Source organism: Poromitra crassiceps (genome assembly GCF_964638095.1).
Source record: "Poromitra crassiceps genome assembly, chromosome: 10".
Lineage (NCBI taxonomy): Eukaryota > Metazoa > Chordata > Actinopteri > Beryciformes > Melamphaidae > Poromitra > Poromitra crassiceps.
In genome coordinates this window covers 7,279,828-7,303,934 of record NC_139631.1, presented here as the reverse complement: position 1 = coordinate 7,303,934, position 24,107 = coordinate 7,279,828, and the positions used below count along the sequence as shown (strand labels likewise).

At 42.8% G+C, this 24,107-nt stretch overlaps 1 protein-coding gene across 1 annotated transcript in view; it reads left to right on the top strand.

Annotated features, from left to right (window-relative positions):
• The window catches only part of cfap299 (cilia and flagella associated protein 299), a gene marked incomplete at both ends in the record, with an annotated part of 114,369 nt that overhangs the window by 21,592 nt on the left and 68,670 nt on the right, over positions 1-24,107 (top strand). The window contains one exon of the mRNA XM_083644712.1: positions 13,833-13,923. Within this exon, the coding sequence (XP_083500838.1) occupies positions 13,833-13,923 (91 nt within the window). The remainder of the gene's footprint in view (positions 1-13,832; positions 13,924-24,107) is intronic.

Here is a 24,107-nt window from a genome sequence, read left to right as displayed (position 1 = left end):
GATTCTGCAGTAAGTTACTACAGTATCTGGACGACTCACTGTGTGGAATCTGGCCAAAGCCCCTCGAGGGGAGCGGGAGCACATAGGTTCATTATTGCCACCACCTTGTTTGCATTCGTTTAGGACAGTGTGAACTTGACTTTTGCACGAGAGAAACGACGAGTGGAGTTCCACACGCTGAATAAATAAATCCAACAAATTACAAAACCACAGATACGGCGTAAAGGGCCTGTGCGCAAACTTTATTGGTTACTAAGGATAATCAGTGTGATGAGTTGAAGAGGACTTTTGTGATAGCCTCCATGTTGCGTTGCATGACATTGTTGGCTAATAAACGGATGAGGAAGAAAGCACACTGTCAACATGTGCAGCCCAGACAGCCATCGGCGGGGGGGGGGGTGAGGTCTTCTTGTTGTTCCTCTCATGCTCAGGACTTTGACTGACTTTGATGTTGTCTGTAGCCGCGTCCAAATCTACACATCGAATTTCACTTTGCAGATAAAAAAACGTTGAAACGATCCGCCTTCAATACGAGCCGACGTGCGTCTGTCTGAATGTTTGCAATATTACTATATCACCGTGTCATTGAATCGGGCGAAGCTGCTGCCAGCAACTGCAGGTTTTTATCTGCAAATAGAAACACGTCTAATTTGAACCCCCTAAGAATTCAGGGTTTTAAAGGATGACAATGATTTGCTTGATCCACATTCAAACACACATACTTCTAAGGCAGGAATGCAATGTGCAACCCCCCCCCCCCCCAACCCCACACCAAGAGGGCTCAGGTAGAATATCATGTGTAGCACATGTGTAACTGATACATCCAGCTCATTGTAATCAGAGGTGACAGAGGATTTTAGAAAAAGCCCAAAATAAAGTAAATTGTCATGCTGTGTGGAATTTCCCTTGACGTCCGCCGGCCCGAAATAATATTTTCCATAAGATTCATTTTCCCAAGCACTCTCAGGAAAAATAGGCCGCTTAACAGTATGTGTTGATTCTCCAGAAATCACCGTATTATTGAAAGTTCCCATCTGTCACGCTGTTGAAAGGTACCGGCTAATGAAAGCTTCAATCTGTTCATCCGTCTCCAGAAGAAAAGGAGAAATGATTTCAATGCACACAACATCTGTTAGCCGTCATGAAATCAAAATCTCGCAGAAAAACCCACCATTTAGCCAATTGCAGAATATTTATTTGCAAAATGAAAGCCAAGAATTACGGAGGAATGCTGACCTCCATCCCACAAAGAACTTTTTAATGACATTCCATTAATTATGCCCGGGATTGTTTGCTGTTGTGAATCTTGGCACCGGTGGACGAGGACACACCTTGGTACAGATCACATTTGTTTGGCAAGGGTGATGAAATTGCACAAAGTTGAAGCTTGCTTGGGGCAATGTGCTATATTGAATTTCTTCACCATTCCCTGCAGTAAATATAGCTGTTCCTCTCAGCTGTGCAAACAGATAAGAACATTGACTTGGAGTCTATCAGAGAGATGAGTCATTAAGAACATTGACTTGGAGACTATCAGAGAGATGAGTCATTAAGAACATTGACTTGGAGACTATCAGAGAGATGAGTCATTAAGAACATTGACTTGGAGACTATCAGAGAGATGAGTCATTAAGAACATTGACTTGGAGACTATCAGAGAGATGAGTCATTAAGAACATTGACTTGGAGTCTATCAGATTAAGAACATTGACTTGGAGACTATCAGAGAGATGAATCATTAAGAACATTGACTTGGAGACTATCAGAGAGATGAGTCATTAAGAACATTGACTTGGAGACTATCAGAGAGATGAGTCATTAAGAACATTGACTTGGAGACTATCAGAGAGATGAATCATTAAGAACATTGACTTGGAGACTATCAGAGAGATGAGTCATTAAGAACATTGACTTGGAGACTATCAGAGAGATGAGTCATTAAGAACATTGACTTGGAGACTATCAGAGAGATGAATCATTAAGAACATTGACTTGGAGACTATCAGAGAGATGAGTCATTAAGAACATTGACTTGGAGACTATCAGAGAGATGAATCATTAAGAACATTGACTTGGAGACTATCAGAGAGATGAATCATTAAGAACATTGACTTGGAGACTATCAGAGAGATGAATCATTAAGAACATTGACTTGGAGACTATCAGAGAGATGAGTCATTAAGAACATTGACTTGGAGACTATCAGAGAGATGAATCATTAAGAACATTGACTTGGAGACTATCAGAGAGATGAGTCATTAAGAACATTGACTTGGAGACTATCAGAGAGATGAATCATTAAGAACATTGACTTGGAGACTATCAGAGAGATGAGTCATTAAGAACATTGACTTGGAGACTATCAGAGAGATGAGTCATTAAGAACATTGACTTGGAGACTATCAGAGAGATGAGTCATTAAGAACATTGACTTGGAGACTATCAGAGAGATGAATCATTAAGAACATTGACTTGGAGACTATCAGAGAGATGAATCATTAAGAACATTGACTTGGAGACTATCAGAGAGATGAGTCATTAAGAACATTGACTTGGAGACTATCAGAGAGATGAGTCATTAAGAACATTGACTTGGAGACTATCAGAGAGATGAGTCATTAAGAACATTGACTTGGAGACTATCAGAGAGATGAATCATTAAGAACATTGACTTGGAGACTATCAGATAGATGAGTCATTAAGAACATTGACTTGGAGACTATCAGAGAGATGAATCATTAAGAACATTGACTTGGAGACTATCAGAGAGATATGAGCAATAATGATAGTGATAGTAATAATAGTGATAGTCATTATGACATCATTTGGATCAGGAAGTTCTGTGAATGAAGTTAAACATTGTTCATTTGCATATATTAGACTTACGCTTATGGGATCCGTTCGTGCCAACTGTCGCATCGGGCTGCCATTCCTCTCTCCATATCGCCACCAGTGGAGCCTCGGCCTCAATCTGCCGATTTGGCCCTTGAAGGTTAGAGTGAGACTGCTAAAACGAACACTTTGTTTAAAACACGTGTAACAATTGTAATGAATTTGGTATGGCCTAGGAAGCTCCCCAACCCAAACTACTAAAGTACTACCAAAGTTCAGCATCACTTTAAATGGTAAAATCCAAACTTCTTTCAAAAACCAGGTTTTAATGAATATTGATTAACCTCCACATTAAGCATTTGTGTGATGATTTGGCAATTCTTGATGACTCAGAGAGATCCTATTTGGAAATGTCTGGTGATGCAATACCTCAAGGAATCATTTACAATTTGTCATATTCCCTCATTCATCACACACCAACGCTGCAGAGGCATTATTCAAACCTGTGTTTATTTTTAGGGACTATTAAATCTACACAATGACAGCATCTCAGCCAGTAGACATTAGAAAAATACATTTGAAATCTACACAATGAAATCATCTAAGCCAGTTGTAGACATTAGAAAGATACATTTCAAAACAACTGCCCGGGTTTGCAGAGTGTACTGTAGTTATTGCTGAGGAGATGCTGGACTAAATAACCTGTTTGAAACATGGCTTTCGGAGGCACCAGGTCCAGGGAACAGGCCCTTGCTTCACTCCACTGCTCTGTTTAGACCAGTGGCCAACCAACCCCGGCCCCAGCTTTCCTCTGATGACGCGGAAGTCAAGTGAAAAGCTGTAGTTCCTCAAATGGCCACATGGGGGTGGGGGGCAGTAGGCATTCCGCCCATGTTAAAATGCCCGACTTTGTAACAGGATTAAACATCTTTCCAGTGAGGCGGGGCAAACCGGCGTTGACAGATCGTCTGTCCAGTGATCACACAGCTTGCCAATCACCGAGCAAAAGCAGTGATCCTAAAACTGTTGTTTGTTATATTCTAAGGGTTCTTCAACATCTAAACTTGCTTATTATGAAATCACCCCCCCCCCCCCTTTGTAAAAATAAATAAATAAAAATAAATCAATTTCCGTGGATAAAAATTACAATACTTAATTAAGTGAATTGATTCCCCCATGTTGAAAACACTATATACAGTATATATATATATATAGTATGTGGCAGTTATGCCTGTGTTTGAAATGGATTTCCAGGTTGTAAAGGGTGGTTTACAATACTGAAGTAAACACTGAGGTAAAAGCGGAGTTTGCATGACGTGAACCGTAGAGCAGGTCAAGAGTGGAACCTCAACGACGCTAACCAAGTCATTTCCCCCTCATGTCTCAGTTGAGGATGTTTTTAGAAATTCATCGAGGTTTGAAAGACCAGAGAGGCTGTTTACTGTCCCAAGCCAGTGCTTCTCAAAGTGGGGTCCGGGGACACCCAGGGGTGCCTGAGGGGGTTGCAGGGGGTCCCCAGCAAAAAGGGGGATCATTTATTTTGGCTATACTGTAATACAATTAATAAGTAACACAATGACAGAATGTATGATTGTTTTATCATGGGTTTCATACACTTTCTGTAATGAAACATCTAAAAGCTAAAATCTTATCAGATGGGGGTCCGTGGTATAAAGTGTGGTCACAAAATGGCTGAAGTGCGGATTCTGGTCAAATGTAGTGATAAGGTGATTAGCATTTTTAACAGTGGCATTCCTGTGTGACTGCAGCCATCATTAGGCTCAGCTTTTGGAGATAAGCTAACTGGCTAATTTACTCCCATTACAAAAGAGTCCCGCCCACCCCCGAGGAGCCAACAGGGAGACGTCTCCTATAAGAGTTGTAGTTTTTTTTTTTTTTTTTTCACAAGGATCCATGTTGCAATTTTGACAATGTTACCAAATCCTGAAACCTGGAGTAAAGGTCCTTACACACCGGGAGCGTTATTTTCGTGCGATTATTAATTTGTCAATAACATTTTTAAAGCCTAGCCTATATCAGTGAATGCAACTGTGCATACCAACGGCAAAGTTTCGCTGAGCTTTATTGCAGTGTTTATTTTTCCGGGCCACAGTCGATTCTTCAGAATTTTGCATCTGACGTGTACACAGCTGTTGCTGTGATTAACAGGTGGGTCAAAATTCACATCGCAGTTCCGTGCATCGGGTTCCGTGCTGTATATTTGCATCGCTCTTGGTGTGTAACAGCCTTTATATACGGAATATAAAAATACCATAGCAAAGTTGGTATTTCCAATCAGAAGCACTTATATTCTTATGTTTACCGACTAATTTTGATGTGCTTTTTTTTGCACGGTGCTGCCTTCTTTTAACTGAAAGCGTACATACAACAGCATACATATAGTGCAGTTAGGACTTTTAACTGAAAGCTTACATACAACAGCATACATATAGTGCAGTTAGGACTTTTAACTGGAAGCTTACATACAACAGCATACAGTACATATAGTGCAGTTAGGACTTTTAACTGAAATCTTACATACAACAGCATACATATAGTGCAGTTAGGACTTTTAACTGAAAGCTTTCATACAACAGCATACATACAGTGCAGTTAGGACTTTTAACTGAAATCTTACATACAACAGCATACATACAGTGCAGTTAGGACTTTGAACTGAAAGCTTACATACAACAGCATACATATAGTGCAGTTAGGACTTTGAACTGAAAGCTTACATACAACAGCATACATATAGTGCAGTTAGGACTTTGAACTGAAAGCTTACATACAACAGCATACATATAGTGCAGTTAGGACTTTGAACTGAAAGCTTACATACAACAGCATACATATAGTGCAGTTAGGACTTTGAACTGAAAGCTTACATACAACAGCATACATATAGTGCAGTTAGGACTTTGAACTGAAAGCTTACATACAACAGCATACATATAGTGCAGTTAGGACTTTGAACTGAAAGTGTCCATACAACAGCATACCTATAGTGCAGTTAGGACTTTTAACTGAAAGCTTACATACAACAGCATACATATAGTGCAGTTAGGACTTTTAACTGAAAGCTTACATACAACAGCATACATATAGTGCAGTTAGGACTTTTAACTGAAAGCTTACATACAACAGCATACACATAGTGCAGTTAGGACTTTGAACTGAAAGCGTCCATACAACAGCATACCTATAGTGCAGTTAGGACTTTTAACTGAAAGCTTACATACAACAGCATACATATAGTGCAGTTAGGACTTTGAACTGAAAGCTTACATACAACAGCAGCATACATACAGTGCAGTTAGGACTTTGAACTGAAAGCTTACATACAACAGCATACATATAGTGCAGTTAGGACTTTTAACTGAAAGCTTACATACAACAGCAGCATACATACAGTGCAGTTAGGACTTTTAACTGAAAGCTTACATACAACAGCATACATATAGTGCAGTTAGGACTTTTAACTGAAAGCTTACATACAACAGCATACATATAGTGCAGTTAGGACGTTTAACTGAAAGCTTACATACAACAGCATACATATAGTGCAGTTAGGACGTTTAACTGAAAGCTTACATACAACAGCATACATATAGTGCAGTTAGGACTTTTAACTGAAAGCTTACATACAACAGCATACATATAGTGCAGTTAGGACTTTGAACTGAAAGCTTACATACAACAGCAGCATACATACAGTGCAGTTAGGACTTTGAACTGAAAGCTTACATACAACAGCATACGTATAGTGCAGTTAGGACTTTTAACTGAAAGCTTACATACAACAGCATACATATAGTGCAGTTAGGACTTTTAACTGAAAGCTTACATACAACAGCATACATATAGTGCAGTTAGGACGTTTAACTGAAAGCTTACATACAACAGCATACATATAGTGCAGTTAGGACGTTTAACTGAAAGCTTACATACAACAGCATACATATAGTGCAGTTAGGACTTTTAACTGAAAGCTTACATACAACAGCATACATATAGTGCAGTTAGGACTTTTAACTGAAAGCTTACATACAACAGCATACATATAGTGCAGTTAGGACTTTGAACTGAAAGCTTACATACAACAGCAGCATACATACAGTGCAGTTAGGACTTTGAACTGAAAGCTTACATACAACAGCATACGTATAGTGCAGTTAGGACTTTTAACTGAAATCTTACATACAACAGCATACATATAGTGCAGTTAGGACTTTGAACTGGAAGCTTACATACAACAGCATACACATAGTGCAGTTAGGACAGATGCTAATGTGCTTTTCTCCACAAGCCAGCTGAGGACTATTTGGCATCCCTTCCTCTCTATTTTTCCACAGGTTTCAGAGCCCACCTGCCTGGACCACAAGGCAAACACGAGACAGATCAAAAAACATGGCCGAATCACATGCTAGCTTAATACCTGCTCATTAGCCCCTAATAACCACCGTCTAATAGCCCAAATTCTTGTTATCCCTCCTAAATGAGGCTTGATAAGAAATGTGTCGATGGAGGGGGAAACTCAAGCACGCAGCGCTCCGTCGTTTTGGCTGAGGTATGACTCCCTGTCCAAGCGTGACTGTGTGTGTTTCTTTAGCTACTGGATGGGGTAACCCCAGTCACTTGCCTCCTCAACACCTGTGTTGACTTTGGGGGCCTGGGGGCCCCCGCGAGCCAGCAGCAAGCCTTCACTCACTCAGCTCCCAGCCTCCCAACTATGTGCTGTCCCTGCACTTTTACCACTCTGCGATTCCTCCAAGACGTTCAGTATGGTGCCACCAGGATACATTACATTCCTCTTTCAAATCCTGCTCAATTTAAACATTCAGATCCTGTTCTCTATTATTATCATTTGAAGCACGGCAAGGAGCAGCAGCAATTGGGACAGTTCTCAGTTCTTGTTGCGGCAGCCGGCTCTGTGGGTGGAGAGTGGATTTGGGGAGACATTATGAATGCAGAGTATAAGTGAACGTGTCCTCTCTCTCTTTGACGAGTGCAACAGAGAGAAACTGAGATCAGTGATTCCCTCCCCCCCCCCCGCCTTCCCTGATTTTTCTCCCATTTTCTCCCCAATAGAGAGCCAAAGTGAAACGTCACTTCAAAGCTTCCTGCTTTGTACCAGCTTTGCGAAAAATAGGAATGGCGGTGGACAGAGAATAAGGTTACTTTTTTGATCCCGTTTGAATTGTGCCACGGGGTGCCAACGCAAATTTTGTCAATTTAAAACATAACTTTGCATGTCAATTAGGTCACAGTTTGTCATCAAACTGAAACGTAGGGGTTAGTTTCGTATAAAAACGACATAGCTTGTGGAAGCTCGTGGCATGTCGCCGGTCTTCAGCTTTGCCGGTAGAGAAAGTGATGTGCATGTAGTCTTTCTGATTTATAACTTCTAGTGCAACAGTTTGGCGACAAACTGCGACTTTCTTGACATGCAAAGTTACGTTTTAAATTGACAAAATTAGCGTTGGCACCCCGTGGCACAATTCAAACAGGATCAAAAAAGTAACCTTATTCTCCGTCCACCGCCATTCATGTTTTTCGCAGCGCTGGTACAGGGAGAAAGCAGGAAGTGACGTTTCACTTTGCCTCTCTATTGTACTTGGCCAATTTCCCCCTTGCTGCCCCGGGTCGCTGCTCCACCCTCTGCTGTTCTGGGGAGAGCCGTAGACTAGCACCCTGCTTCCTCCGACACATGTGCAGTTGCCAGCCATAGTCTATTTTACTTGAAACGTGGCCACAATTTACAAAATGAACATCGGGCTGTCTTGAAGAAGACTTGAAACTGGCGATTGAGACCATAGACTCATTAAGAAAGTGTCTACTCAGGCCATAAATCAAGTGAGAAGTATAGGGTAATTTTCCCATTGACTTCCATACAATCAGACTTATTTTTGCAGTCAGTGGAGTCACCCCCTGCAGGTCATTAGAAAGAATGCCGGTTTAAAGCACTTCCACATTTGCTTCATTTTTTTGCCCCTTGACTTAACCCCTAATAACTCCAGGCAGCGCTGCTCTGTGGGCGACAGTTGGAGTCGACTGAGGATGTACTGGGAATCTCCCAGTGTCAATGTGTGTTACTAATGCATGTCAAGCTGGGTGGTACATAAAAAGGACATGCATGCTGATTGGTCAGCAAACATCCTTCCTGGGATAAATAAAGATTTGAAATGACTGTAGTGGTGGCAGGATAGCGTAGCATTAGCGATACATGATGCACTCCTGTAGCCATCTGTCCTGTCGAAGTGCCCTTGAGCAAGGCACTGAACCTCTGTCTCAATGTCGATACAGTTTTTTGTCTCCCTTAATTCCTGAGGTGAGCGGTCACCCTCAGCTTGGCTTGCAGTGTGGTGCTACCGATGTCTCCTGCTCTATAGAGGAGGTCACACGGAGTTTAATGTGGACGATACCAGGGTGTGAAAACAACTTCTTCATCCATCAACCACAGCCGAGGTTCCCAAAATTCACCTGCCATCGCACTGTTTTAGCAGACAATTTGGATGGTTGTTTAGCTGCCAAAGTGGCTGTTAGAGTAGACAGCCTTGCCAGCCAGAGTCACAACTTGGGACTCACAAGTGACCCAGAGTTAGGTAGTGTCTTTCTGGTGCTAATTTCACACGCAGGATGCGCCCGTTAAAGCTCGTTATTTGTCCCCTGATACTTTGAGAATTGAGGAGGTATTATCACAGTCCTGACTGCACTAAATACTCTGAGTCCGGATAGCGCAGCGGTAGATTCCCTGCCTACCAACACGAGGGTCGCAGGTTCGCGCCCCCGTGTTACCTCTGGCTTGGTCGGCCATCCATACAGGCACGATTGGCTGGTGTCTGCAGGTAGGAAGCCAGATTAGGGGTATGTGTCCTGGTTGCTCCACTAGCTGGTCGGTTGGCGCTACGCCCTGCTGGTGAAACTCCTCACTGTCAGGTGAAAAAGAAGCGGCTGGCGACAGCACATGTATCGGAGGAAGCATGTGCTAGCCATAGGCGCCGGGGGGCAAGGGGCCAATTACTCCAAAATTCATATTTGTGGTTGAAACACTTGTATGTGTTCACATGGAACGTCTAATTATGTAGACTCACATCTTGTTCATGGAGATAATAATAATAATCCATCAGTTCAGATAGTTCAGCTTCAGATAAACAGTGGGCTTTCTACTGTCGTGCTTTGCTTGTTATTTTTGCTGATGAAAGTTTGAACTCACTTTAATTAAAAAACAAAACTTTTCCACTTTCTCCTACTTTTGCGTTGACATTGTTTTCTGTTGCTACTTGTCCTTTCTTTATCGTTGAGTCTTCGTTCCCTGCCGTGAAAACCAAAAAGCACACAACTCCCAGCAGGTTTGCAGCGAGCTGTTTACTGCCTTGAGATGTTAACTTGGTGTGGAGCTGATAAATGTGTTGCACACTAACTTCTGGCTGAGGGCCAGTGGGAGCAGTGTTAACGCTACCAAACATTAGTGCCAGTGTTTTGTCAGGTGCGGAGATATTAAGAGCGCGCCAAAACCATGTTTCCATGGAGACCGGCCAACCTAAGTGGAAGAGGCTGTCATAATATGATAGAAAATCATTTCATCCTGATATAATTAATATCACACTGCATGCTGACTCCACAAGTGTGATTAATTAGCAAAAGTGACATCTCACAGTTTTCATGATTTTTTTAGTTTGCAGTTTTCTTGTAGTTTTCTTTTAGAATAACAAAATGTACATGTATCAAACGTGTCTGTGTAAAGAAGCAGTATGTGGAGTATTGGGGGAGTGTCCTAAGTGCTGTGTGAAGCAGTATGTTAGAAGGTACAGAGCTTACAGCAGAGAGATAGGAAAAGTCCTGTATGTTAGTAGGTACAGAGCTTACAGCAGAGAGATAGGAAAAAGTCCTGTATGTTAGAAGGTACAGAGCTTACAGCAGAGAGATAGGAAAAAGTCCTGTATGTTAGAAGGTACAGAGCTTACAGCAGAGAGATAGGAAAAAGTCCTGTATGTTAGAAGGTACAGAGCTTACAGCAGAGATATAGGAAAATGTCCTGTATGTTAGAAGGTACAGAGCTTACAGCAGAGATAGGAAAAAGTCCTGTATGTTAGTAGGTACAGAGCTTACAGCAGAGATATAGGAAAATGTCCTGTATGTTAGAAGGTACAGAGCTTACAGCAGAGATAGGAAAAAGTCCTGTATGTTAGTAGGTACAGAGCTTACAGCAGAGAGATAGGAAAATGTCCTGTATGTTAGAAGGTACAGAGCTTACAGCAGAGATAGGAAAAAGTCCTGTATGTTAGAAGGTACAGAGCTTACAGCAGAGAGATAGGAAAAAGTCCTGTATGTTAGAAGGTACAGAGCTTACAGCAGAGATATAGGAAAATGTCCTGTATGTTAGAAGGTACAGAGCTTACAGCAGAGAGATAGGAAAATGTCCTGTATGTTAGAAGGTACAGAGCTTACAGCAGAGATATAGGAAAAAGTCCTGTATGTTAGAAGGTACAGAGCTTACAGCAGAGATAGGAAAAAGTCCTGTATGTTAGAAGGTACAGAGCTTACAGCAGAGATATAGGAAAATGTCCTGTATGTTAGAAGGTACAGAGCTTAAAGCAGAGAGATAGAAAAATGTCCTGTATGTTAGTAGGTACAGAGCTTACAGCAGAGAGATAGGAAAAAGTCCTGTATGTTAGAAGGTACAGAGCTTACAGCAGAGATATAGGAAAAAGTCCTGTATGTTAGAAGGTACAGAGCTTATAGCAGAGAGATAGGAAAAAGTCCTGTATGTTAGAAGGTACAGAGCTTACAGCAGAGATATAGGAAAATGTCCTGTATGTTAGAAGGTACAGAGCTTACAGCAGAGAGATAGGAAAATGTCCTGTATGTTAGTAGGTACAGAGCTTACAGCAGAGAGATAGGAAAATGTCCTGTATGTTAGAAGGTACAGAGCTTACAGCAGAGATATAGGAAAATGTCCTGTATGTTAGTAGGTACAGAGCTTACAGCAGAGATATAGGAAAATGTCCTGTATGTTAGAAGGTACAGAGCTTACAGCAGAGAGATAGGAAAATGTCCTGTATGTTAGTAGGTACAGAGCTTACAGCAGAGATATAGGAAAAAGTCCTGTATGTTAGTAGGTACAGAGCTTACAGCAGAGATAGGAAAATGTCCTGTATGTTAGAAGGTACAGAGCTTACAGCAGAGAGATAGGAAAATGTCCTGTATGTTAGAAGGTACAGAGCTTACAGCAGAGAGATAGGAAAAAGTCCTGTATGTTAGAAGGTACAGAGCTTACAGCAGAGATATAGGAAAAAGTCCTGTATGTTAGTAGGTACAGAGCTTACAGCAGAGATAGGAAAATGTCCTGTATGTTAGAAGGTACAGAGCTTACAGCAGAGAGATAGGAAAATGTCCTGTATGTTAGAAGGTACAGAGCTTACAGCAGAGAGATAGGAAAAAGTCCTGTATGTTAGAAGGTACAGAGCTTACAGCAGAGATATAGGAAAAAGTCCTGTATGTTAGAAGGTACAGAGCTTACAGCAGAGATAGGAAAAAGTCCTGTATGTTAGAAGGTACAGAGCTTACAGCAGAGAGATAGGAAAAAGTCCTGTATGTTAGAAGGTACAGAGCTTACAGCAGAGATAGGAAAAAGTCCTGTATGTTAGAAGGTACAGAGCTTACAGCAGAGATAGGAAAAAGTCCTGTATGTTAGAAGGTACAGAGCTTACAGCAGAGATAGGAAAAAGTCCTGTATGTTAGAAGGTACAGAGCTTACAGCAGAGATAGGAAAAAGTCCTGTATGTTAGAAGGTACAGAGCTTACAGCAGAGAGATAGGAAAAAGTCCTGTATGTTAGAAGGTACAGAGCTTACAGCAGAGATATAGGAAAATGTCCTGTATGTTAGAAGGTACAGAGCTTACAGCAGAGAGATAGGAAAATGTCCTGTATGTTAGAAGGTACAGAGCTTACAGCAGAGATATAGGAAAAAGTCCTGTATGTTAGAAGGTACAGAGCTTACAGCAGAGATATAGGAAAAAGTCCTGTATGTTAGAAGGTACAGAGCTTACAGCAGAGAGATAGGAAAATGTCCTGTATGTTAGAAGGTACAGAGCTTACAGGAGAGATAGGAAAAAGTCCTGTATGTTAGTAGGTACAGAGCTTACAGCAGAGAGATAGGAAAAAGTCCTGTATGTTAGTAGGTACAGAGCTTACAGCAGAGATATAGGAAAAAGTCCTGTATGTTAGAAGGTACAGAGCTTACAGCAGAGATATAGGAAAAAGTCCTGTATGTTAGAAGGTACAGAGCTTACAGCAGAGATATAGGAAAAAGTCCTGTATGTTAGAAGGTACAGAGCTTACAGCAGAGATAGGAAAAAGTCCTGTATGTTAGAAGGTACAGAGCTTACAGCAGAGAGATAGGAAAAAGTCCTGTATGTTAGAAGGTACAGAGCTTACAGCAGAGATAGGAAAAAGTCCTGTATGTTAGAAGGTACAGAGCTTACAGCAGAGATAGGAAAAAGTCCTGTATGTTAGAAGGTACAGAGCTTACAGCAGAGATATAGGAAAAAGTCCTGTATGTTAGAAGGTACAGAGCTTACAGCAGAGATATAGGAAAAAGTCCTGTATGTTAGAAGGTACAGAGCTTACAGCAGAGAGATAGGAAAATGTCCTGTATGTTAGAAGGTACAGAGCTTACAGGAGAGATAGGAAAAAGTCCTGTATGTTAGAAGGTACAGAGCTTACAGCAGAGATAGGAAAAAGTCCTGTATGTTAGAAGGTACAGAGCTTACAGCAGAGAGATAGGAAAATGTCCTGTATGTTAGAAGGTACAGAGCTTACAGGAGAGATAGGAAAAAGTCCTGTATGTTAGAAGGTACAGAGCTTACAGCAGAGAGATAGGAAAAAGTCCTGTATGTTAGAAGGTACAGAGCTTACATAAAGACCCTGTACGGCTGCATGGGCCTTTTCTGGCTTCAAAGAAACATTTCAAGCCGTTTGAATGTTGTCTTTTCCAGGACACTGGCAAGTGCAGGAAAAGAACTCCAAGATAACTTCCTGAAAGCCCTGGCAGAGCGCGAGGAGGCCAACCGCAGTGGGAAAATGACTGTGAGTAGATTATTACAGCATTACTCACATTGCTACGTAATGGGATTCCCCTCAAATATTCCTGCCATTCCATTAGGACGCGAACAGAATCCATACTGTGTCAAGTGGAGCGGAAATGCCCCCCTTCCCCTCCACCCCCCCCCCCCCCCCCCCCCCCCATTCCAAATACCAAGAGAGCCAGGTGCCTGCCTGCCCCACTCCCATCCACAACAAGTTACCCAGCTCCAGCCAGCTGCCTGCCCCACTCCCATCCACAACAAGTTACCCAGCTCCAGCCAGCTGCCTGCCCCACTCCCATCCACAACAAGTTACCCAGCTCCAGCCAGCTGCCTGCCCCACTCCCATCCACAACAAGTTACCCAGCTCCAGCCAACTGCCTGCCCCACTCCCATCCACAACAAGTTACCCAGCTCCAGCCAGCTGCCTGCCCCACTCCCATCCACAACAAGTTACCCAGCTCCAGCCAGCTGCCTGCCCCACTCCCATCCACAACAAGTTACCCAGCTCCAGCCAGCTGCCTGCCCCACTCCCATCCACAACAAGTTACCCAGCTCCAGCCAACTGCCTGCCCCACTCCCATCCACAACAAGTTACCCAGCTCCAGCCAGCTGCCTGCCCCACTCCCATCCACAACAAGTTACCCAGCTCCAGCCAGCTGCCTGCCCCACTCCCATCCACAACAAGTTACCCAGCTCCAGCCAGCTGCCTGCCCCACTCCCATCCACAACAAGTTACCCAGCTCCAGCCAACTGCCTGCCCCACTCCCATCCACAACAAGTTACCCAGCTCCAGCCAGCTGCCTGCCCCACTCCCATCCACAACAAGTTACCCAGCTCCAGCCAACTGCCTGCCCCACTCCCATCCACAACAAGTTACCCAGCTCCAGCCAGCTGCCTGCCCCACTCCCATCCACAACAAGTTACCTAGCTCCACTCCCATCCACAACAAGTTACCCAGCTCCAGCCAGCTTGTCCTAGGTGCCCTGTTCACACTGAACCACCAAGTTACCCAGCTCCAGCCAGCTTGTCCTAGGTGCCCTGTTCACACTGAACCACCAAGTTACCCAGCTCCAGCCAGCTTGTCCTAGGTGCCCTGTTCACACTGAACCACCAAGTTACCCAGCTCCAGCCAGCTTGTCCTAGGTGCCCTGTTCACACTGAACCACCAAGGTAGTTTCTAAAGGGTCATTGCTGCATCATCGGAGGAGCTGTAAGCTCAAAGCATCATAACCAATCTGAATCAGTATTCCCAATATAACGGGATGCATGCTATTTGATTTGGATATCGGAGGTGAGTGATCTCGATTGTTAATATTGATTGAGTGCAACACATCAAACAAACACATCACTTCTTCTTGTGGCTGTATGGACACATTGTGCCTGTATCTCTTCTCGTGCACCAGAGGATTTCTTCAGGAGAAGAGCAGCAGCGGGTGTTTAGAACAGCAAGTGGTTATTATAGAGGTTAAATCACAACTGTGATGAAAACGGATACTTAGTTTCTGAAAGTACTGCAAACACATTGTTTGGGTTTTCCTCTGTATTGTTCTGTTATTGCTTTTGCTGCAACATCAGTCTGGTGGCTTTAGTCAGCCTAGCTGTTTAAGTGGGCCCGAGGGGGCCAGACAGAGGTGCTCGCCTGCACGGCACGCTAAAGGAAACCTGGACCAAGAGGCACCAGGGAGAGGATTTAACCTCTATTGTCAAGCCCACTATTTATTATGACTACAAGCATTACTCTTCACACCGTCCGCGGCCCCATTCGACACAGCTCCAATATGAGAACATTTGACGAGTGGAATGTGAAACATTTCAGAAGTTGAGGGATTGCGCATGGCATTATTCTGCGAGGAGGGTTAGCGTTAGCGCTAAATAGGCCTGGGATGATTCATGCCAAACGGTGCGGGGGGAGAGTGGAGAGAAAAGGGGTTTTGTTTGACCTCCCCTTACCTGCCCCTGTGGGATTTGCAATTATGAGATCACATGAAGTGCGCGGAGGCGAGTGGAGGTAGTAACAGCAGAAACACATTTCTACCACTGCATGTTGACTGTGTAAACAAGCCCCCACGCTGGCTTCGCAGGCCTTCATAACCTAGCAGGCCAGTAGAGACATCGACGACGGCTACAGCTGTTTGCTTTCAAAGAAACCTCCGCAAGTGAAACATCAAGTCATGTCTAATACCTAGAGAGCAAGAAGGAGGAAAAAAAAGATAAAATAATCGTGTTGTGTCTCATCACCAACAATGATCTCCCCCCCAACCTCTCTTTTATCTTTCCTCACTTAAAGTGCTTGCTCTGCTGAAAAACGGCCCTGGGAAAAGGTTGATTTTTCCTCCGAGCCGCGCTCTGTTTAAAATCCAGCCCACATTTGAGCACTTAATACCTCTTCTCTTTGAAAGTGTTTGAGAAACAGGTCATCTTAATACAGTTTGACCTCTTTGGTATGTTTACATTACTCAAATATATTCCAGACAATATTTGCCGTTGTGTGGGCAGATACAAGATTTGTTGCATGTATAGTTTCATGCATACCATATTATTCTCATTGTGGATAATCATTAATACTCTATTAATTTTTTATTTTAATTTATTTGATATGCAATGATCCTTCTGGTGTGTAATGTTTGGGTTCATGGAGCCGTCCGATAATATTAGTTTACTGCTTTGCTTGATTCCAATGTTTGTCCCAGGCGGCAAGCTCGGGATTTTACAGAGGAAGCTGCAGAAGTGATAGGCTACTGAACACTGTAGTTCCTCGAATGGCCTCTTGAGGCTGGCTCCAAAAGGAAGTAATTCCCCATTCGCCCCCATGTTAAGATGCCCGCCTTTAAAACAGGACTAAACATGTTTACAGCTTGGTTCAAAACGTGGTTTTGCTCTATATACATATTTTCACCTTTCAAAAGAGCTGTAGGGGGCGTGACTTTTTATATAACTCACCTTCTTAGAGTAGAAGAGACCATAGAAAAGACTGTGTTCTGCTCGTGATTGACTGGTTGCCTGTCCAGTGATCGCACAGCTTGGAGGCAGAGCAGGCGGAGCTGCGGCTCTGGGAAACCCCTGTCTCATGTTATATTTTATGTATGTATGTATGTATGTATGTATATATATATATATATATATATATATATATATATATATATGTATATATATGTATATATATATATACCATAAATATATATATATATATATATATATATATTTTTTTTTAATATGTGTATATATATATATATGTATATATATATATACATATACATACATACATATATGTGCGTGTGTGTGTTTGTGTGTGTGTGTGTGCCTGTGCTCGTTTGGTATTTTGGTGACATGCCATGAGCATGACTATGCCTAAGTGGGGAGGTGTAAGTAACAATCAAGATTTGGGGGTGCCCCCTGGTGGCTCAACCATGCACTGATGTTTTTATAAAGGGATGAGAAGAGCTGATTGAATTGGCCATGATAGGTTGTTTTCAGTGACGTTGCGTCAAGATGGCGACCCGGGTGAGACCATTGACCAATGGCTTGTTTGCAAACCACGTGATCATGCTGGGCGGGGCAACCAGCAGCAGGCTACACAGGAAAGCACTCGCAAAATCACACAAGTTGCTGGAAAAACGGCTTCTCTTCATTGCATATGGATCATATCCTATATGTTTTGCAATCTTCTGGTGATATCTGCAGCGTGGAGCGCCATTCAACCCTCTTGCATACTCGCTTTTCTCCATTCTCCATAGTAGCTCTGGGGGAGCAGCCCCCCCTAGCGATGTCAACGGCGTCATCAGAATCACATCTTTGCAAACAAGCTATTGACTGGTGAGCTAGCCTAGCAGCACCTGTGCTCACAACATCCATTGGTCATGCTCACGTTAGCTTCCACGTTAGCTTGTACATCTGCACCTTGATTCATGAAAATAGGCCCCCTAGTCTTCTCGTTCCAGGCAGCATAGGAATAATTCGACCATGACTGGGATAAGGCTCATTTTTGTTAGTGCACTGTATCTGAGCGTTTGAAGAACTAAGTCCTTGTTGGCTATCTCAACAAAACAGATTTTTTTTCCACGAGCTCCTCCGTTGGGCCTAAAATCCTCCTTATGAAAGTGTCCAGTTACCCACGGTAATCTTCGATAAGGTTCAATAATAAGACCACCCAGTGGCGTAAAGGTATCATGCACACCATTCTGCTTGAGCTGTCCTGATGGTAAAGTAAGTCCATATTATAAAGTAGGTCAGGGGGTTCTCTTTCTTTTTTGCACTATTCATTCCAAGAATCAAAAAGCAAAGCACAAGTTGTCTTATTCACATTTTTTTCTCTCCAATTTGAACCAATCTTTGTTGTAAAACTCAGCCAGTGTTGACTGACTCGGTGTCAAATATCCCTCGGCTAATTCATCACGACGGGTTCATCATTGTTGTGAGCGATTGTAAGGACACAGGACATCATCCATTTTAGGTGCACAAAAGAGGAGGAAAAGAAAATAGTTAAAGTTGAGTTATTGGCTTCCATATGAATGCATGATCTATTCCGTGTCATCTTTCGTCCCATTCGTCAGAGGGGGTCACTCTTTTATCCTCCTTTCATGTCAGGCTCAGCCTTTCAAGTCAGGTTGAAATTACACCTGTCAGTTAATACACTCTCAGGTCAGTCCGTCTCGCCTGTCCTGCCCCCAGTGGCCTTACAAAAGATTGATAGCAGACATGACTCTTAATGAGCAGCTCCTCTTCCCTTTGTGTGGAGTCCCTGAACCCCCCCCCCCCCCCCGTGTCCCCTCCCCTCTGGGGTCGAGGCAAACAAAAACTTCCATGGCCAGGAAGTCAAGCGAGTCCCGAGGCCGCCTGCCTGCGTTGCTTCGATACCGACACCAGTATCGGAAATGCCTCCGATACGGCCCTAAAATGCTGGATCGGGTATCGGTGAGTAGTTCTGTGCACCTGTAACTTATTAGCCCCAGGGGGGAAAAACTTACTTTTACCTGGATAAAACAAACCATTTTCCCACAAAGCAAAGGTTTAACCTGAGCCAGACCATACAACAATGAGCAAGCAATCATCCACACACCCATACAGGGTCGTAGTATACAGCTCTTAAATAATAATAATATATATATATATATATATATATATATATATATATATATATATATATATATATATATATATATATATATATATTATGCACTGGTATTGGATAGCGGTACTTTTTTTTATATATTTTTTATTTATTTAACATTTTAAGATTTTACAGAATAACACACGAACAATGAAAACAAAAACAGGCTCAGACACAGAAAAAAAATGGGGCGGGAGAAATCATATATATACTAAGGACATTCATTGTTACAACATAGTGCTACCAGCCACATTCATTGCTTATGTGCTTCTAGGAGATGCTGTGCGTGGGCCCCCATGCAAGGGGTCCGCGAGTCACCCGTCACCCCTGACCTCATCAAGATAGGCCAGAAACAGGTCCCAGATGACTGAGAATTTTTTGAGTGAGTTGGTCCTCAGGAACCTGAGTCTCTCCATCTGTATAACAGAGATCATGTCCGTTAACCACAACTGAAATGAAGGTGACGAGGGAGACTTCCATTCCTTCAGAATTAGTCTTTTGGCGACAGTTAGCTGTACCCATTTTAATTGCAAAATAATATCTTTCTTGCAGTTTTTCTCTACTTCTCTGAATGTTGGTATGAGCAGGCAGCATTTGGGCAGTGTTGAAGGACTGCTGAGCCTCGCACTATCTTTCTGATCAGCTGAACTTGTAAAGCCATTTCTGCCTAGCCTTCATTGTGCCTTTTCTTCTGTTGCGAAAGCCGCTCCACTGCCAAAAGTCACACACAAACAAAAGGTGCACCTGGGCAGCTTTGGCTTTATTTGCACTGGGTAAGAAGTTAAGTTTTTTTTTTTTTTTTTTTTTTTTTATCAAATCCAGGTCACACCTGCACAGGACGCCTGAGGGTGTCCATTGTTTCACATCTGAAATTGAAGGTGTCCTGCCACCACCCACCCCGCTCCCACCCCACTCCCATTTGGTTTCAATCACTTGTTGAAAAGCCCTGATTATATCAGCGTGAAGTTGCTCCATCAAACTGTTACTAAATAAAAAAAGAAGTGCCAAAGTTGATGTGTTATGCCAGGGGTTTTATGACAAATGTGGTATACACAGAGAGATGGGGTTTATTACACGAAATGGGGATTTGAATAACAATAACAAATAAAATGTATATATACATGTATGTGTATGTATATATATATATATATATATACACATTCTGTATTTTTATTTAAATAGGAAATAATTAAGACACTTTCAAAATTCAATTTTGATTTATTATTATTATTATTAGTAGTAGTAGTAGTAGTAGTAGTAGTACTACTACTACTACTACTACTATTACAGTTAATACATCACAACTGGAGTTTGTCTTGAAACCCCCCTCCCTGAACATATTCTTTAAACTCATTAAAGAAATCCCCTAACCAAGCCACATGTATTTGACAAACATTGTGAGGCATATTAGTCTTCTTTCCAAAGTCATAGTACATTTGAAAGTAAATCCATTAACAGTGAGTGATATTGGACAAATGTGGTTACAGAGAGAGGATTGATTTTGTTTCATCTCCATCAAATGTTGCTAAATCAATTGTTCCTTTGTCACAAATGATTTTTCAATGAGCAGTGGAGATTTAATGTACCCTGAAAGTCAATGATGTTCTGTTTGTTCTTCCAGCTGTAAAGCCATGATTCAGTGTGCAGCCAGAGGTGAAGTAATCAGGGAGAACAATGCACACCTGGGCTGAAACGCTGCTTTGGCTTCAACACAGTGCCTGTTGGCTCATTGCCGAGCAGCAAAGCTACAGTATCACACAAGCTGTTTGTGACTTATGGCGCGGACACGCTACACAAACGTGCTGTCAGTGGTCAGTCGCTGTGCTGTGCTGTTCTGTTCACACTCACTGTCTGTGTTGTAATCAGGAGTCTTTTGTGTCCGTGTGCTTTTTCACACCATATGACGGAGCTGCGACAGTACAAGATATTTCACCAGGACGATCGTCGACGAGTCCACAAACGCAGTCTCACACAGGTGTGCTCACGGCTTTATTTCTAACACACACACACTCGCACAACATATGGGTCATTCTACACAACGGGTTAGGGTTATTAAGTCAGAGTTACTCAAAGATTTTGGGTTTCAATTGATAATAGAATGATCTTAGTAAACATCTAAGATTTGGATAGCCTACATACCTAAATGCTTTTTTTAAATTTATTTATTTATTTATTTATTTATTTATTTATTTATTTATTTATTTATTGTCATGGGACAGCGGTTTGTACCAGTTCAGTAGGATGGCCCTTATACTTTCCCCCGTCTTTGCTCAGACCGCTTGTGCACTCTCCTCATTGGCTGAAACACGTTGATGGCTCTCCGCCTCACTGCGCTCTCATTGGCTGCAACATGTTGATGGCTCTGCCGACACGACCAGATATCTTAGGAGGCCAGATATCTGCAAGGCCTCTGGGACTCATCGGGCGACTACTCGGGGGAGTTCCCCCGCTCGCGTCTGTAAACAGTTCTTTAACAAGCGGGCGCAGATTTGCGAGCACTGACTGAGCCAACGCGATCTGCCTCTGATCGTGGGGGTTTGTCCCCGAGCAACAAAAACACCTCGTCGATCCTCGTCAGTTGTCAGTCTCTGTTCCTTTCACACTTATACAACTGTCTGTCTTGTAATCAGGAGCCTTTGAGTCATTTTGGTTTTCACACTATATGACTGAGCTGCGACAGGATCCCACATTACAAGATATTTCACCAGGAGAATCCCTGACCAGTCCGCAAAAGCAGTCTCACACCGACTTTATTCTTTCTAAACACGCTCTAAAATGATCTCCTTTTAGGTTCTTATGTGAACATTTTCTGGTTTCTTTAGTCTTCTACAATTGTATACTGATTAGTGATTATCTTTGGGTTGTAGGAGGTCAGGACAAAAGAAGACATTTGAGGAAGTCCTCTTGGGCTTTGGGGAAAAAGTGACAGAAATGTTTCACCATTTTGTGACATTTTATAGAGCAAATGACTAATGGATCAATCGGAAAAATAATCGTCAGATTACTGGATAATGATATTAGCCGTTAGTCGCAGCCCTCAATTGGACGATTTGGAAGTTGTTGTCCGCCTCTCACCCTGTCACTGGTGGTATTTAGATGGCTGGCCTCTCTCTGCTGCATGTCCCATGGCCAGGGGGACGTCCTGTATAAAGGAGGTGTTTGTCTTTGGTCTGTGGACCCAGTGAGTTGTGTATTGATAAGCTCCTGTCGCTATAGATAATAAGCTGGTCAGTCATGCAGCCCAGAGATCAAGTATAGCATTGAAATGAAAGAGGAATTCCCAGCGCTATTGCGTTACCTGCTGCCGTGTGTGTGTCCCCGCTCGCTTTGTCCTTTGTCCCCTGCCGTGTGTGTGTCCCCGCTGCCCGCTCGCTTTGTCCCTGTCACGGCCAGTAAAAACCACAATGGCAAGTTTGATCTCAAAGCAGCAGCAGGGCCAAGGTGGATGAGTCCTGCAGGCTATCAGATGACCTTGACTTGAATGGTGTCACAGAGTGGAGGAGAGGAGAGGTGGGGACATGGCCCCGCCAGGCCGCCTGCAACCATCTATCAAGTGGACAAAGAGGACTTTTTGTGGAAGAAGCAACCATTGTCAGTCACTCCAGGAGTTTCATTTATTTATTGTTGTGATTTCTTTTTTTAAGTTGAGGGGGAAACAACATATTTTTTTCTTTCTTTCTAGTTACTACCTAATGGCAACTTTTCTCAAAAATCACAATGCATTTTGCCAGGTTTTCAGTTTTTTTATTTAAATTTTTTTTTCTGTAAAATTGTGGGAACTGGGAAAAATCACAAGTTGAGGAACCTGTTTTGCCATTTCTGCAGAGAAATCGTGGGAATGTTTAAAAATTGCAAGCCCCGCAAATATTGCGGAGATTTGGTTGAATTTGCATTAATTGTTGCAATCGCAAAATCGCAATTTCCTGTAGGGACTAGAGATGCGTGGATTACCTTTTATGCCATCGTAATCCGTGTGTATGCATGAACCATCCGCCCGCCATAAATCCGTGGAAATTATTTCCTACTATTTATAGATCCGCGTGCATGCATGACAATCACCTAGTGGCCAAAATGAGTGAGCACAGTTTCTGCACTATGAGAGCTCCATTCGTTACTGATGGAGCTCACCTGAGTGTAGCTGAGCTGAGTTGAAATCAACCAGGGAAGTGGACTATGAAAGCCCTCTGGGGAGAGACCGAAACCAAAGTGATATAAAACCCATATGATACACCATACATGGCACAGCCCCTGCAACTATGATTTTTGGTTGATCTTTGCGACCGAGACTTTCTGAGCATTGCAACTGTAAGACTTGAGCTTGACAATTCACTTGCTCCATTTTCTCACAGTTAAAAGGTCTAGAGGAAAGCCATAGCTGTGAAATATTACTCTTGGCTGATTCCAAGACACGGGATTTCATACCAGTCTCTTAGTCTATAAAAAGAAAATGGATAGCCAAAGCATAATGTGTTAGAGTATGTTAGCCCACACAGCCAACATGGCAGCTGGGCCTCATCTCTAGACTGCCACTGGGGGATTTGGAAGAGATGGTAGGAAAAAAGAAGATGAAACTGACCTCAGATGATATGCCATTGTCTTCTAAGACTCTTCATAAAGGACACTCCAAAGACAATAATAGAATGTGATCCATCTGAATTATGCGCATTTGAAATCCTTAAAACTAAGTATCCTCAGAGACGCGCAGCTGCCATCGACGGCAGGGCTTTCCCATGCAATATTTCCTTGAATGAAAGCATAGTGAGTTACTTAAATTACAAAAGCGAGTCCAACAAGAACATTCAGTAGAACATACAGTAGAACATACAGTAGAACATACAGTAGAACATACAGTAGGCCATTTGGAAGCCGTCCCAGTTGTGGATGAAAGGCTGCTTTAGCCTCGAAATCAAACATCACGTAATATATCAGAACCCATCCCAGAGCGCCGAGTGGCACGACCGGGTTCTCCGCTCTCCGAGTGCCTGGATCAGCCCCCCCCCCCCTGTAATGATTTCCTCCGCCCGCCCCTCCCGCCAACAGCTGCAGAAGTCCCGAGACTTCGGCCCCTCAAAAATGTG